Source organism: Somniosus microcephalus, chromosome 28, assembly GCF_052327205.1.
Source record: "Somniosus microcephalus isolate GS21.2 chromosome 28, FLI_Smic_1.0, whole genome shotgun sequence".
In the NCBI taxonomy this organism is placed as follows: domain Eukaryota; kingdom Metazoa; phylum Chordata; class Chondrichthyes; order Squaliformes; family Somniosidae; genus Somniosus; species Somniosus microcephalus.
Window position 1 is genome coordinate 3,167,509 of NC_141014.1, and position 14,613 is coordinate 3,182,121.

General features: G+C 42.1%; 1 protein-coding gene across 1 annotated transcript in view; it reads right to left on the reverse strand.

The window, feature by feature from the left end:
• dmc1 (DNA meiotic recombinase 1) overlaps window positions 1-14,613 on the reverse strand; it is a 249,367-nt gene that overhangs the window by 202,452 nt on the left and 32,302 nt on the right. The window contains exon 4 of the mRNA XM_085969413.1: window positions 6,358-6,440. Coding sequence (XP_085825539.1) covers window positions 6,358-6,440 — 83 coding nt within the window. The remainder of the gene's footprint in view (window positions 1-6,357; window positions 6,441-14,613) is intronic.

The following is a 14,613-nucleotide window of genomic DNA, read 5'->3' on the forward strand; positions in this document are numbered from 1 at the left end:
CGAGGCGCTCCGCGTCCCTCTTAGGGCGCTGAAACTGAATATCGCAGCGCAACGTGTCGCAGCGTGTCGGCACGCTGCGGTACTGCAGGCCTTCCTCCCACTGTTAAGGGGGAGGGGCCTACAACAGCGCGAACCCCAAACGCAAGTGCCGGCAAAAGAGCCCGACACCAAGGAGAAGTGCCGGGCTCTCAGGAAACAGCCGGCAATGCCGCGGGGGGTGGGACCAGGAGGCCGGGGACAGAGGTGCTGGCAAGCGGTTGCCGAAAAAGCGGCCGCCCCGCACCTCCACCTTAACTTGCGCCTCTGCCGGCGCAGCAAGGCCCCGTGAACCGGGCGTGGGTAGCGAACGGCGCTACAGCGGCGTTCGCTACCAAATATCGCGTTCGGGGTGCTGCGCACACCGATGACGTAATCCGTGGCGGCGCAGCGCAAATGGCTAACGCCACCATTAGCACCCCTGCTGAATAGCGCTGCAGCCACTGACTGCCTCTTTAGGCGCTAACAGGTGGCGCTACTCACCCAATTTTTCCGTCATAGAGTCATACAGCACAGAAAGAGGCCCTTCGGCCCATCGCGTCCGCGCCAGCCATCAAGCCCTGTCTAATCTAATCCCATTTTCCAGCATTTGGTCCGTAGCCTTGTATGCTATGGCATTTCAAGTGCTCATCCAAATGCTTCTTGAATGTTGTGAGGGTTCCTGCCTCTACCACCCTTTCAGGCAGTGAGTTCCAGATTCCAACCACCCTCTGGGTGAAAAAGTTCTTCCTCAAATTCCCTCTAAACCTCCTGCCCCTTACCTTGAATCTATGCCCCCTTGTTATTGACCCCTCTACTAAGGGAAAAAGTTCCTTTCTATCTACCCTATCTATGCCCCTCATAATTTTGTACACCTCAATCAGGTCCCCCCTCAGCCTTCTCTGCTCCAAGGAAAACAACCCCAGCCTGTCCAGTCTTTCTTCATAGCTGAAGCGCTCCAGCCCAGGTAACATCCTGGTGAATCTCCTCTGCACCCTCTCCAAAGCAATCACATCCTTCCTATAGTGTGGCGACCAGAACTGCACACAGTATTCCAGCTGTGACCTAACCAGCATTTTGTACAGCTCCACCATAACCTCCCTGCTCTTATATTCTATGCCTCGGCTAATGAAGGCAAGTATCCCATATGCCTTTTTAACCATCTTATCCACCTGTTCTGCTGCCTTCAGGGATCTATGTACATGCACACCAAGGTCCCTTTGATCCTCTGTCTTTCCTAGGGGCTTACCATTCATCGTGTATTCCCTTGCCTTGTTAGTCCGTCCAAAATGCATCACCTCACACTTTTCAGGGTTAAATTCCATTAGCCACTGTTCCGCCCATCTGACCAACTCATCTATATCGTCCTGCAGACTGAGGCTACCCTCCTCGCTATTTACCACCCCACCAATTTTCGTGTCATCTGCGAACTTACTGATCATACCTTTTACATTCACATCCAAATCATTAATGTAGACCACAAACAGCAAGGGACCCAGCACCAATCCCCGCGGTACCCCACTGGACACAGGCTTCCAGTCACAAAAACAACCTTCGACCATCACCCTCTGCCTTCTGCCACTAAGCCAGTTTTGGATCCAATGTGCCAAGGCACCCTGGATCCCATGGGCTCTTACCTTCTTGACCAGTCTCCTGTGCGGGACTTTATCGAAAGCCTTACTGAAATCCATGTATGCCCCATCCACTGCACTACCCTCATCCACACACCTAGTCACCCCCTCGAAAAATTCAATCAAATTGGTCAGACATGATCTTCCCTTGACAAAGCCATGCTGACTATCCCTGATTAATCCTTGCCTCTCCAAGTGGAGACTAATTCTGTCCCTCAGAATTTTTTCCAATAATTTCCCTACCACTGATGTTAGGCTCACTGGCCTGTAATTCCCTGGTTTATCCCTACTACCCTTCTTGAATAATGGTACTACGTTAGCTGTTCTCCAGTCCTCTGGCACATCCCCTGTGGCCAGAGAGGTTTTGAAAATTTGTGTCAGAGCCCCTGCAATCTCCTCCTTTGCCTCACACAGCAGCCTGGGATACATCTCGTCCGGGCCTGGGGATTTATCCACTTTTAAGCCTGCTAAAACCACTAGTACCTCCTCCCTCTCGATGCTAATATGTTCACGTATATCATAGTCCCCCTGCCCGATTTCTATGTCTACATCGTCCTTCTCCATAGTGAACACAGATGCAAAAAATTCATTTAAAACCCCTACATCTTCTGGCTCCACACACAGATTGCCACTTTGGTCCCTAATGGGCCCTACTCTTTCCCTAGTTATCCTCTTGCCCTTAATATACTTATAAAACACCGTAGGATTTTCCTTTATTTTGCTCGCCAGTGTTATTTCATGGCCCCTCCTCGCTCTCCTAATTTCTTTTTTAAGTATCCCCCTGCACTTTTTATACTCCTCTAGGGCTTCCTCTGTCTTTAGTCCTTTGTATCTGCCAAAAGCCCCCCTTTTTTTCCTGATCCATTCTCGTATATCCCTTGACATCCAAGGTTCCCTGGGCTTGTTGGTCCCACCCTTGACCTTTACGGGAACATGTTGCCATTGTACTCTCTCAATTTCCTTTCTGAAAGACTCCCATTGCTCCGATGTGGATTTTCCTACAAGTAGCTGATCCCAGTCCACTTTGGCCAGATCCTGCCTTATCATATTAAAATCGGCCTTCCCCCAATTTAGAACCTTTATTTCCGGTCCATCTCTGTCCTTTTCCATGACTACCTTAAATCTCACCGAATTATGGTCATTGTCACCAAAGTGCTCACCTACTAACACTTCTACCACTTGCCCGGCCACATTCCCTAGAATTAGGTCCAGTACCGCCCCCTCTCTTGTAGGACTTTCTACATGCTGGCTCAAAAAGCTCTCCTGGATGCACTTTAAGAATTCTGCACCCTCTAAGCCTTTCACACTCAGAGAGTTCCTGCAATAAATGCAATAGAGACAGTTGCTGCAGTAAATGGAATAGAGACAGTTCCTGCAATAAATGCAATAGAGACAGTTCCTGCAGTGAATGGAATAGAGCCAGTTCCTGCAATACATGTAATAGAGACAGTTCCTGCAATAAATGGAATAGTGACAGTTCCTGCAATAAATGGAATGGAGACAGTTCCTGCAATAAATGGAATAGAGACAGTTCCTGCAGTGAGTGGAACAGAGACAGTTGCAGCAATAAATGGAAGAGACAGTTGCTGCAATAAATGCAATAGAGACAGTTCCTGCAGTGCGTAGAATAGAGACAGTTCCTGCAATAAACGGAATGGAGACAGTTCCTGCAATAAACGGAATAGAGACAGTTCCCGCAGTGAGTGGAATAGAGACAGTTCCTGCAGTGAATGTAATAGAGACAGTTCCTGCATTGAATGGAATAGAGACTGTTCCTGCAGTGAATGTAATAGAGACAGTTCCTGCAGTAAATGGAAAAGTGAATGTTCCTGCAATAAATGGAATGGAGACAGTTCCTGCAATAAATGGAATAGAGACAGTTCCTGCAGTGAGTGGAATAGAGACAGTTCCTGCAATAAATGGAATAGAGACAGTTCCTGCAATAAATGGAATACAGTTCCTGTAGTGAGTGGAATAGTGAGTTCCTCTAATAAATGGAATAGACAGTTCCTGCAATAAATGGAATAGAGACAGTTCCTGGAATAAATGGAATAGACACAGTTACTGCAGTGAGTGGAATAGAGACAGTTCCTGCAGTGAATGGAATAGAGACAGTTCCTGCAATAAATGGAATAGAGACAGATCCTGCACTAAATGGAATAGAGACAGTTCCTGCAGTGAGTGGAATAGAGACAGTTCCTGCAATAAATGGAATAGAGACAGTTCCTGCAATAAATGGAATAGAGACAGTTCCTGCAGTGAGTGGAATAGAGACAGTTCCTGCAATAAATGGAATAGAGACAGTTCCTGCAATAAATGGAATACAGTTCCTGTAGTGAGTGGAATAGTGAGTTCCTCTAATAAATGGAATAGACAGTTCCTGCAATAAATGGAATAGAGACAGTTCCTGGAATAAATGGAATAGACAGTTACTGCAGTGAGTGGAATAGAGACAGTTCCTGCAGTGAATGGAATAGAGACAGTTCCTGCAATAAATGGAATAGAGACAGATCCTGCACTAAATGGAATAGAGACAGTTCCTGCTGTGAGTGGAATAGAGACAGTTCCTGCAATAAATGGAATAGAGACAGTTGCTGCAATAAATGGAATAGAGCCAGTTCCTGCAGTGAGTGGAATAGAGACAGCTCCTGCAGTGAAGGGAATAGAGACAGTTCCTGCAGTGAATGGAATAGAGACAGTTCCTGCAGTGAATGGAACAGAGACAGTTCCTGCAGTGAATGGAACAGAGACAGTTCCTGCAGTGAATGGAACAGAGACAGTTCCTGCAGTGAATGGAACAGAGACAGTTCCTGCAGTGAATGGAACAGAGACAGTTCCTGCAATAAATGGAATAGAGACAGTTCCTGCTGTAAATGGAATAGAGACGGTTCCTGCAGTAAATGGAATAGAGACAGTTCCTGCAGTGAGTGGAATAGTGAGTTCCTGCAATAAATGGAGTAGACAGTTCCTGCAGTAAATGGAATAGAGACAGTTCCTGCAGTGAATGGAATAGAGACAGTTCCTGCAGTGAATGGAATAGAGACAGTTCCTGCAGTGAATGGAATAGAGACAGTTCCTGCAGTAAATGGAATAGAGACAGTTCCTGCAGTGAATGGAATAGAGACAGTTCCTGCAGTGAATGGAATAGAGACAGTTCCTGCAGTGAATGGAATAGAGGCAGTTCCTGCAGTAAATGGAATAGAGACAGTTCCTGCAGTGAATGGAATAGAGAGAGTTCCTGCAGTGAATGGAATAGAGGCAGTTCCTGCAGTAAATGGAATAGAGACAGTTCCTGCAATAAATGGAGTAGAGACAGTTCCTGCAGTAAATGGAATAGAGACAGTTCCTGCAGTAAATGGAATAGAGACAGTTCCTGCAGTAAATGGAATAGAGACAGTTCCTGCAATAAATGGAATAGAGACAGTTCCTGCAGTAAATGGAATAGAGACAGTTCCTGCAATAAATGGAATAGAGACAGTTCCTGCAGTGAATGGAACAGAGACAGTTCCTGCAGTGAATGGAACAGAGACAGTTCCTGCAGTGAATGGAACAGAGACAGTTCCTGCAGTGAATGGAATAGAGACAGTTCCTGCAGTGAATGGAACAGAGACAGTTCCTGCAGTGAATGGAACAGAGACAGTTCCTGCAGTGAATGGAACAGAGACAGTTCCTGCAGTGAATGGAATAGAGACAGTTCCTGCAGTGAATGGAACAGAGACAGTTCCTGCAGTGAATGGAACAGAGACAGTTCCTGCAGTGAATGGAACAGAGACAGTTCCTGCAGTGAATGGAACAGAGACAGTTCCTGCAATAAATGGAATAGAGACAGTTCCTGCTGTAAATGGAATAGAGACGGTTCCTGCAGTAAATGGAATAGAGACAGTTCCTGCAGTGAGTGGAATAGTGAGTTCCTGCAATAAATGGAGTAGACAGTTCCTGCAGTAAATGGAATAGAGACAGTTCCTGCAGTGAATGGAATAGAGACAGTTCCTGCAGTAATTGGAATTGAGACAGTTCCTACAGTAAATTGAATAGAGACAGTTCCTGCAGTGAGTGGAATAGAGATAGTTCCTACAGTAAATGGAATAGAGACAGTTCCTGCAGTAAATGGAATAGAGACAGATTCTGCAGTGAATGGAATACAGACAGTTCCTACAGGGAATGGAATAGAGACAGTTCCTGCAGTAAATGTAATAGAGATGGTTCCTGCAGTAAATGGAATAGAGGCAGTTCCTGCAGGGAATGGAATAGAGACAGTTCCTGCAGGGAATGGAATAGAGACAGTGCCTGCAGTGAATTGTATAGAGACAGTTCCTGCCGTTCATGGAATAGAGACAGTTCCTGCCGTTCATGGAATAGAGACGGTTCCTGCAGTGAATGGAACAGAATTAGCTCCTGCAGTAAATGGTATGGACAGAGCAAGGCCATATTACCATAGCAGTAATATGTGTTTGAATCACAAAAATATGTCAAATGCAGCCGCAGTGACCACCTCAGTGCTCCACGTTTAAATGCTGTATATCTGTTCATGTTAATTCCATGCCACTCAGATACTTATGCCACCAACATCACTGTATAAACAAATATATTCTAGATAACAAAAGAAAAAGATGTACAATGACTCGTGTTTGATTTTTGAGAAGGTTTTGCTGCTTAGTATCTCTCATTAATGGCATTTCACGTCATTTCCATAGGTAAGTAATGTTCTCACTCTAATTCTTGGCTGCCGGTGGTAATGCGAAACACTGTTTTTCTCTTCTCACTATACTCAAATGCGGTGAGAAATCCAGGCTCCTGCGGGACAAAAACAAAATTTTTTGCATGCAAATAAGACCTTCAAAGACTGTCACAAATAGCCTGTGCCAGAGTTTGCGTGGAAAGGGTGTATTTCTACCAGTAACAGGACTGTAACAGGTTTAGTATGGTCGGGGTTTATTTATACCAGTAATGAGACTGTAACAGGGTTAGTATGGTCAGGTTTATTTATTCCAGTATAAAAACATGTAAGATAGAAAGAGGAATAAACTAGACTTAGAACAGATAAAACCCCAGTTTCGATGGAATGCATCCACGCCTATTAAAAGAAGCTAGGAAAGAGATACCAGAGGCACTATTACATATATACAAAAATTCAACTAGAATAGTACCAAAGGAGTGGCGAACAGCTAATGTTATTCCAATATTTTAAAAGGGAGATAGTCCAGGGAACTATAGACCAGTTAGTTTAACATTGGTGGTAGGTAAAATAATGGAATCTTTACTAGAAGATGCAATAGAAAAATATCTGGAAACTGAAAGTATAATGAAGAGTAGTCAGCACGGAAATATAATGAAGAGTAGTCAGCACGGAAATATAATGAAGAGTAGTCAGCACGGATTTCAAAAGGAGGTCATGGTTGACCAACCTTTATAAAAGTCCTTGAAGAAGTAACAGAAAGAGTAGACAGGGGTAATGTAGTAGATGTAATATATTTGGATTTGACTATGGTCAGAGCATGTGGAGTCAGGTACAGTCTGAATAGCCTTCTGTCTGCAGAACAGAAAACAGAGAGTAGGGGTTAAGGGTAGCTACTCAGGCTGGCAACAGATGGGAAGTGGTGTTCCACAGGGATCAGTGCTGGGATTGGGTGCGGGGGGGGGGGCTGGTGGGAAGAGCAGAAAAGAAAGATTGTAGTCACAGGGAATTCGATAATTAGGAGGATAGATAGCGTCGTCTGCTGTCGTGACTGAGAGTCCAGAAGGTATAGTGGGTACCTGGTGCAAAGATAAAGGATATCTCGGAGCAACTGGACAGGAACTTGGAAAGGGAGGGGAAAGATCCAGTTGTTGTGGTCCATGTTGGGACCAATGACATAGGGAAAAAAAGGGAGGAGGTCCTGCTAAAGGGAATATCAGAAGTTAGGAACTAAATTTTAAAATAGGACCTCACGGGTGATAATCGACAACAACTTGCATTTATATAATGCCTTTAACATAGCAAAACTTCCCAAGGCGCTTAACAAGGGCGTTATCAATAAAAACATTTTTGACACCGAGCCACAGAAGGAGATGTCAGGGCAGATGACTAAAGGCTTGGTCAAAGAGTTAGGTTTTATAGAAAATAGAAACTTACAGCACAGAAGGAGGCCATTTGGCTCATTGTGCCTGTGTTGGCTCTTTGAAAGAGCAGTCATACTTAATCCCACATCCCTGCTTTCTGTCTGTAACCCTGTAAAGTTCCTCATCCTCCTGTCCAACTCTCTTTTAAAATTATTTATGCAATCAGCTTCCACCACCTTTTCAGGAAGAACCTGACAACTCTGAGTGAAAAAAATTCTCATTTCCCCTCTCGATCTTTTGCCAATAATTTTAAATCTATGACCTCTGGTTATTGACCCACTCGCCAGAGGGAATAGTTTTTCTCTCTACTCTATCAAAACCTCGCATCATCTTGAAAACCTCTACTAGGTCACCTCTTAACCTTCTCTGTTCCAAGGAGAACAGTCCTAACTTTTCCAACCTCTCCTCATAACTGAAGTCCCTCATCCCTGCTAACATCCTGGTAAATCTCCTCTGTACCCTTTCTAAGGCCTTGACATCTTTCCTGAAGTGCGGTGCCCAGAATTGTCCACAATACTCCAGCTGAGGCCTAACTAGTGATTTATACGTTTCTAGCATGATGGTGTGTATCAGTGTAAATGGTCGATATCATTGTACATGGACTATATCATTGTGTAGATCAGTGCACATGGAGTATATCAGTGTACATGGACTATATCATTGTGTAGATCAGTGTACATGGACTATATCAGTGTACATGGACTATATCATTGTGTAGATCAGTGCACATGGAGTATATCAGTGTACATGGAGTATATCATTGTGTAGATCAGTGCACATGGAGTATATCAGTGCACATGGAGTATATCATTGTGTAGATCAGTGTACATGGACTATATCAGTGTACATGGACTATATCAGTGTACATGGACTATATCATTGTGTAGATCAGTGCACATGGAGTATATCAGTGTACATGGAGTATATCATTGTGTAGATCAGTGCACATGGAGTATATCAGTGCACATGGAGTATATCATTGTGTAGATCAGTGCACAAGGAGTATATCAGTGTACATGGAGTATATCATTGTGTAGATCAGTGTACATGGACTATATCAGTGTACATGGACTATATCAGTGTACATGGACTATATCATTGTGTAGATCAGTGCACATGGAGTAGATCAGTGTACATGGAGTATATCATTGTGTAGATCAGTGCACAAGGAGTATATCAGTGTACATGGACTATATCAGTGTACATGGACTATATCATTGTGTAGATCAGTGCACATGGAGTAGATCAGTGTACATGGAGTATATCATTGTGTAGATCAGTGCACAAGGAGTATATCAGTGTACATGGAGTATATCATTGTGTAGATCAGTGCACAAGGAGTATATCAGTGTACATGGACTATATCATTGTGTAGATCAGTGCACAAGGAGTATATCAGTGTACATGGACTATATCAGTGTACATGGACTATATCATTGTGTAGATCAGTGCACATGGAGTATATCAGTGTACATGGAGTATATCAGTGTACATGGAGTATATCAGTGTACATGGAGTATATCATTGTGTAGATCAGTGCACATGGAGTATATCAGTGTACATGGACTATATCATTGTGTAGATCAGTGCACATGGAGTATATCAGTGCACATGGAGTATATCATTGTGTAGATCAGTGCACAAGGAGTATATCATTGTGTAGATCAGTGCACATGGAGTATATCAGTGTACATGGAGTATATCATTGTGTAGATCAGTGCACATGGAGTATATCAGTGCACATGGAGTATATCATTGTGTAGATCAGTGCACATGGAGTATATCAGTGCACATGGAGTATATCATTGTGTAGATCAGTGTACATGGAGTATATCAGTGCACATGGAGTATATCATTGTGTAGATCAGTGCACATGGAGTATATCAGTGTACATGGAGTATATCATTGTGTAGATCAGTGCACATGGAGTATATCAGTGCACATGGAGTATATCAGTGTACATGGACTATATCATTGTGTAGATCAGTGCACAAGGAGTATATCAGTGTACATGGAGTATATCATTGTGTAGATCAGTGCACATGGAGTATATCAGTGTACATGGAGTATATCAGTGCACATGGAGTATATCATTGTGTAGATCAGTGTACATGGAGTATATCAGTGCACATGGAGTATATCATTGTGTAGATCAGTGTACATGGAGTATATCAGTGTACATGGAGTATATCATTGTGTAGATCAGTGCACATGGAGTATATCAGTGTACATGGAGTATATCATTGTGTAGATCAGTGCACAAGGAGTATATCAGTGTACATGGAGTATATCATTGTGTAGATCAGTGCACAAGGAGTATATCAGTGTACATGGAGTATATCATTGTGTAGATCAGTGCACAAGGAGTATATCAGTGTACATGGAGTATATCATTGTGTAGATCAGTGCACATGGAGTATATCAGTGCACATGGAGTATATCATTGTGTAGATCAGTGCACAAGGAGTATATCAGTGTACATGGAGTATATCATTGTGTAGATCAGTGCACATGGAGTATATCATTGTGTAGATCAGTGCACATGGAGTATATCAGTGCACATGGAGTATATCATTGTGTAGATCAGTGCACAAGGAGTATATCAGTGTACATGGACTATATCATTGTGTAGATCAGTGTACATGGAGTATATCATTGTGTAGATCAGTGCACAAGGAGTATATCAGTGTACATGGACTATATCATTGTGTAGATCAGTGCACAAGGAGTATATCAGTGTACATGGACTATATCATTGTGTAGATCAGTGCACATGGAGTATATCAGTGCACATGGAGTATATCAGTGTGTAGATCAGTGCACATGGAGTATATCAGTGCACATGGAGTATATCATTGTGTAGATCAGTGCACAAGGAGTATATCAGTGTACATGGAGTATATCATTGTGTAGATCAGTGCACATGGAGTATATCATTGTGTAGATCAGTGCACATGGAGTATATCAGTGCACATGGAGTATATCATTGTGTAGATCAGTGCACAAGGAGTATATCAGTGTACATGGACTATATCATTGTGTAGATCAGTGCACATGGAGTATATCAGTGTACATGGACTATATCATTGTGTAGATCAGTGCACAAGGAGTATATCAGTGTACATGGACTATATCATTGTGTAGATCAGTGCACATGGAGTATATCAGTGCACATGGAGTATATCAGTGCACATGGAGTATATCAGTGCACATGGAGTATATCAGTGTACATGGAGTATATCATTGTGTAGATCAGTGCACATGGAGTATATCAGTGCACATGGAGTATATCATTGTGTAGATCAGTGCACATGGAGTATATCAGTGTACATGGACTATATCATTGTGTAGATCAGTGCACATGGAGTATATCAGTGCACATGGAGTATATCAGTGCACATGGAGTATATCATTGTGTAGATCAGTGCACATGGAGTATATCAGTGTACATGGAGTATATCATTGTGTAGATCAGTGCACATGGAGTATATCAGTGCACATGGAGTATATCATTGTGTAGATCAGTGCACATGGAGTATATCAGTGCACATGGAGTATATCATTGTGTAGATCAGTGCACAAGGAGTATATCAGTGTACATGGACTATATCATTGTGTAGATCAGTGTACATGGAGTATATCATTGTGTAGATCAGTGCACAAGGAGTATATCAGTGTACATGGACTATATCATTGTGTAGATCAGTGCACAAGGAGTATATCAGTGTACATGGACTATATCATTGTGTAGATCAGTGCACATGGAGTATATCAGTGCACATGGAGTATATCAGTGTGTAGATCAGTGCACATGGAGTATATCAGTGCACATGGAGTATATCATTGTGTAGATCAGTGCACAAGGAGTATATCAGTGTACATGGAGTATATCATTGTGTAGATCAGTGCACATGGAGTATATCATTGTGTAGATCAGTGCACATGGAGTATATCAGTGCACATGGAGTATATCATTGTGTAGATCAGTGCACAAGGAGTATATCAGTGTACATGGACTATATCATTGTGTAGATCAGTGCACATGGAGTATATCAGTGTACATGGACTATATCATTGTGTAGATCAGTGCACAAGGAGTATATCAGTGTACATGGACTATATCATTGTGTAGATCAGTGCACATGGAGTATATCAGTGCACATGGAGTATATCAGTGCACATGGAGTATATCAGTGTACATGGAGTATATCATTGTGTAGATCAGTGCACATGGAGTATATCAGTGCACATGGAGTATATCATTGTGTAGATCAGTGCACATGGAGTATATCAGTGTACATGGACTATATCATTGTGTAGATCAGTGCACATGGAGTATATCAGTGCACATGGAGTATATCATTGTGTAGATCAGTGCACATGGAGTATATCAGTGTACATGGAGTATATCATTGTGTAGATCAGTGCACATGGAGTATATCAGTGCACATGGAGTATATCATTGTGTAGATCAGTGCACATGGAGTATATCAGTGCACATGGAGTATATCATTGTGTAGATCAGTGCACAAGGAGTATATCAGTGTACATGGACTATATCATTGTGTAGATCAGTGTACATGGAGTATATCATTGTGTAGATCAGTGTACATGGACTATATCAGTGTACATGGACTATATCAGTGTACATGGACTATATCATTGTGTAGATCAGTGCACATGGAGTATATCAGTGTACATGGAGTATATCATTGTGTAGATCAGTGCACATGGAGTATATCAGTGCACATGGAGTATATCATTGTGTAGATCAGTGCACAAGGAGTATATCAGTGTACATGGAGTATATCATTGTGTAGATCAGTGTACATGGACTATATCAGTGTACATGGACTATATCAGTGTACATGGACTATATCATTGTGTAGATCAGTGCACATGGAGTAGATCAGTGTACATGGAGTATATCATTGTGTAGATCAGTGCACAAGGAGTATATCAGTGTACATGGACTATATCAGTGTACATGGACTATATCATTGTGTAGATCAGTGCACATGGAGTAGATCAGTGTACATGGAGTATATCATTGTGTAGATCAGTGCACAAGGAGTATATCAGTGTACATGGAGTATATCATTGTGTAGATCAGTGCACAAGGAGTATATCAGTGTACATGGACTATATCATTGTGTAGATCAGTGCACAAGGAGTATATCAGTGTACATGGACTATATCATTGTGTAGATCAGTGCACATGGAGTATATCAGTGTACATGGAGTATATCAGTGTACATGGAGTATATCAGTGTACATGGAGTATATCATTGTGTAGATCAGTGCACATGGAGTATATCAGTGTACATGGACTATATCATTGTGTAGATCAGTGCACATGGAGTATATCAGTGCACATGGAGTATATCATTGTGTAGATCAGTGCACAAGGAGTATATCATTGTGTAGATCAGTGCACATGGAGTATATCAGTGTACATGGAGTATATCATTGTGTAGATCAGTGCACATGGAGTATATCAGTGCACATGGAGTATATCATTGTGTAGATCAGTGCACATGGAGTATATCAGTGCACATGGAGTATATCATTGTGTAGATCAGTGTACATGGAGTATATCAGTGCACATGGAGTATATCATTGTGTAGATCAGTGCACATGGAGTATATCAGTGTACATGGAGTATATCATTGTGTAGATCAGTGCACATGGAGTATATCAGTGCACATGGAGTATATCAGTGTACATGGACTATATCATTGTGTAGATCAGTGCACAAGGAGTATATCAGTGTACATGGAGTATATCATTGTGTAGATCAGTGCACATGGAGTATATCAGTGTACATGGAGTATATCAGTGCACATGGAGTATATCATTGTGTAGATCAGTGTACATGGAGTATATCAGTGCACATGGAGTATATCATTGTGTAGATCAGTGTACATGGAGTATATCAGTGTACATGGAGTATATCATTGTGTAGATCAGTGCACATGGAGTATATCAGTGTACATGGAGTATATCATTGTGTAGATCAGTGCACAAGGAGTATATCAGTGTACATGGAGTATATCATTGTGTAGATCAGTGCACAAGGAGTATATCAGTGTACATGGAGTATATCATTGTGTAGATCAGTGCACAAGGAGTATATCAGTGTACATGGAGTATATCATTGTGTAGATCAGTGCACATGGAGTATATCAGTGCACATGGAGTATATCATTGTGTAGATCAGTGCACAAGGAGTATATCAGTGTACATGGAGTATATCATTGTGTAGATCAGTGCACATGGAGTATATCATTGTGTAGATCAGTGCACATGGAGTATATCAGTGCACATGGAGTATATCATTGTGTAGATCAGTGCACAAGGAGTATATCAGTGTACATGGACTATATCATTGTGTAGATCAGTGTACATGGAGTATATCATTGTGTAGATCAGTGCACAAGGAGTATATCAGTGTACATGGACTATATCATTGTGTAGATCAGTGCACAAGGAGTATATCAGTGTACATGGACTATATCATTGTGTAGATCAGTGCACATGGAGTATATCAGTGCACATGGAGTATATCAGTGTGTAGATCAGTGCACATGGAGTATATCAGTGCACATGGAGTATATCATTGTGTAGATCAGTGCACAAGGAGTATATCAGTGTACATGGAGTATATCATTGTGTAGATCAGTGCACATGGAGTATATCATTGTGTAGATCAGTGCACATGGAGTATATCAGTGCACATGGAGTATATCATTGTGTAGATCAGTGCACAAGGAGTATATCAGTGTACATGGACTATATCATTGTGTAGATCAGTGCACATGGAGTATATCAGTGTACATGGACTATATCATTGTGTAGATCAGTGCAC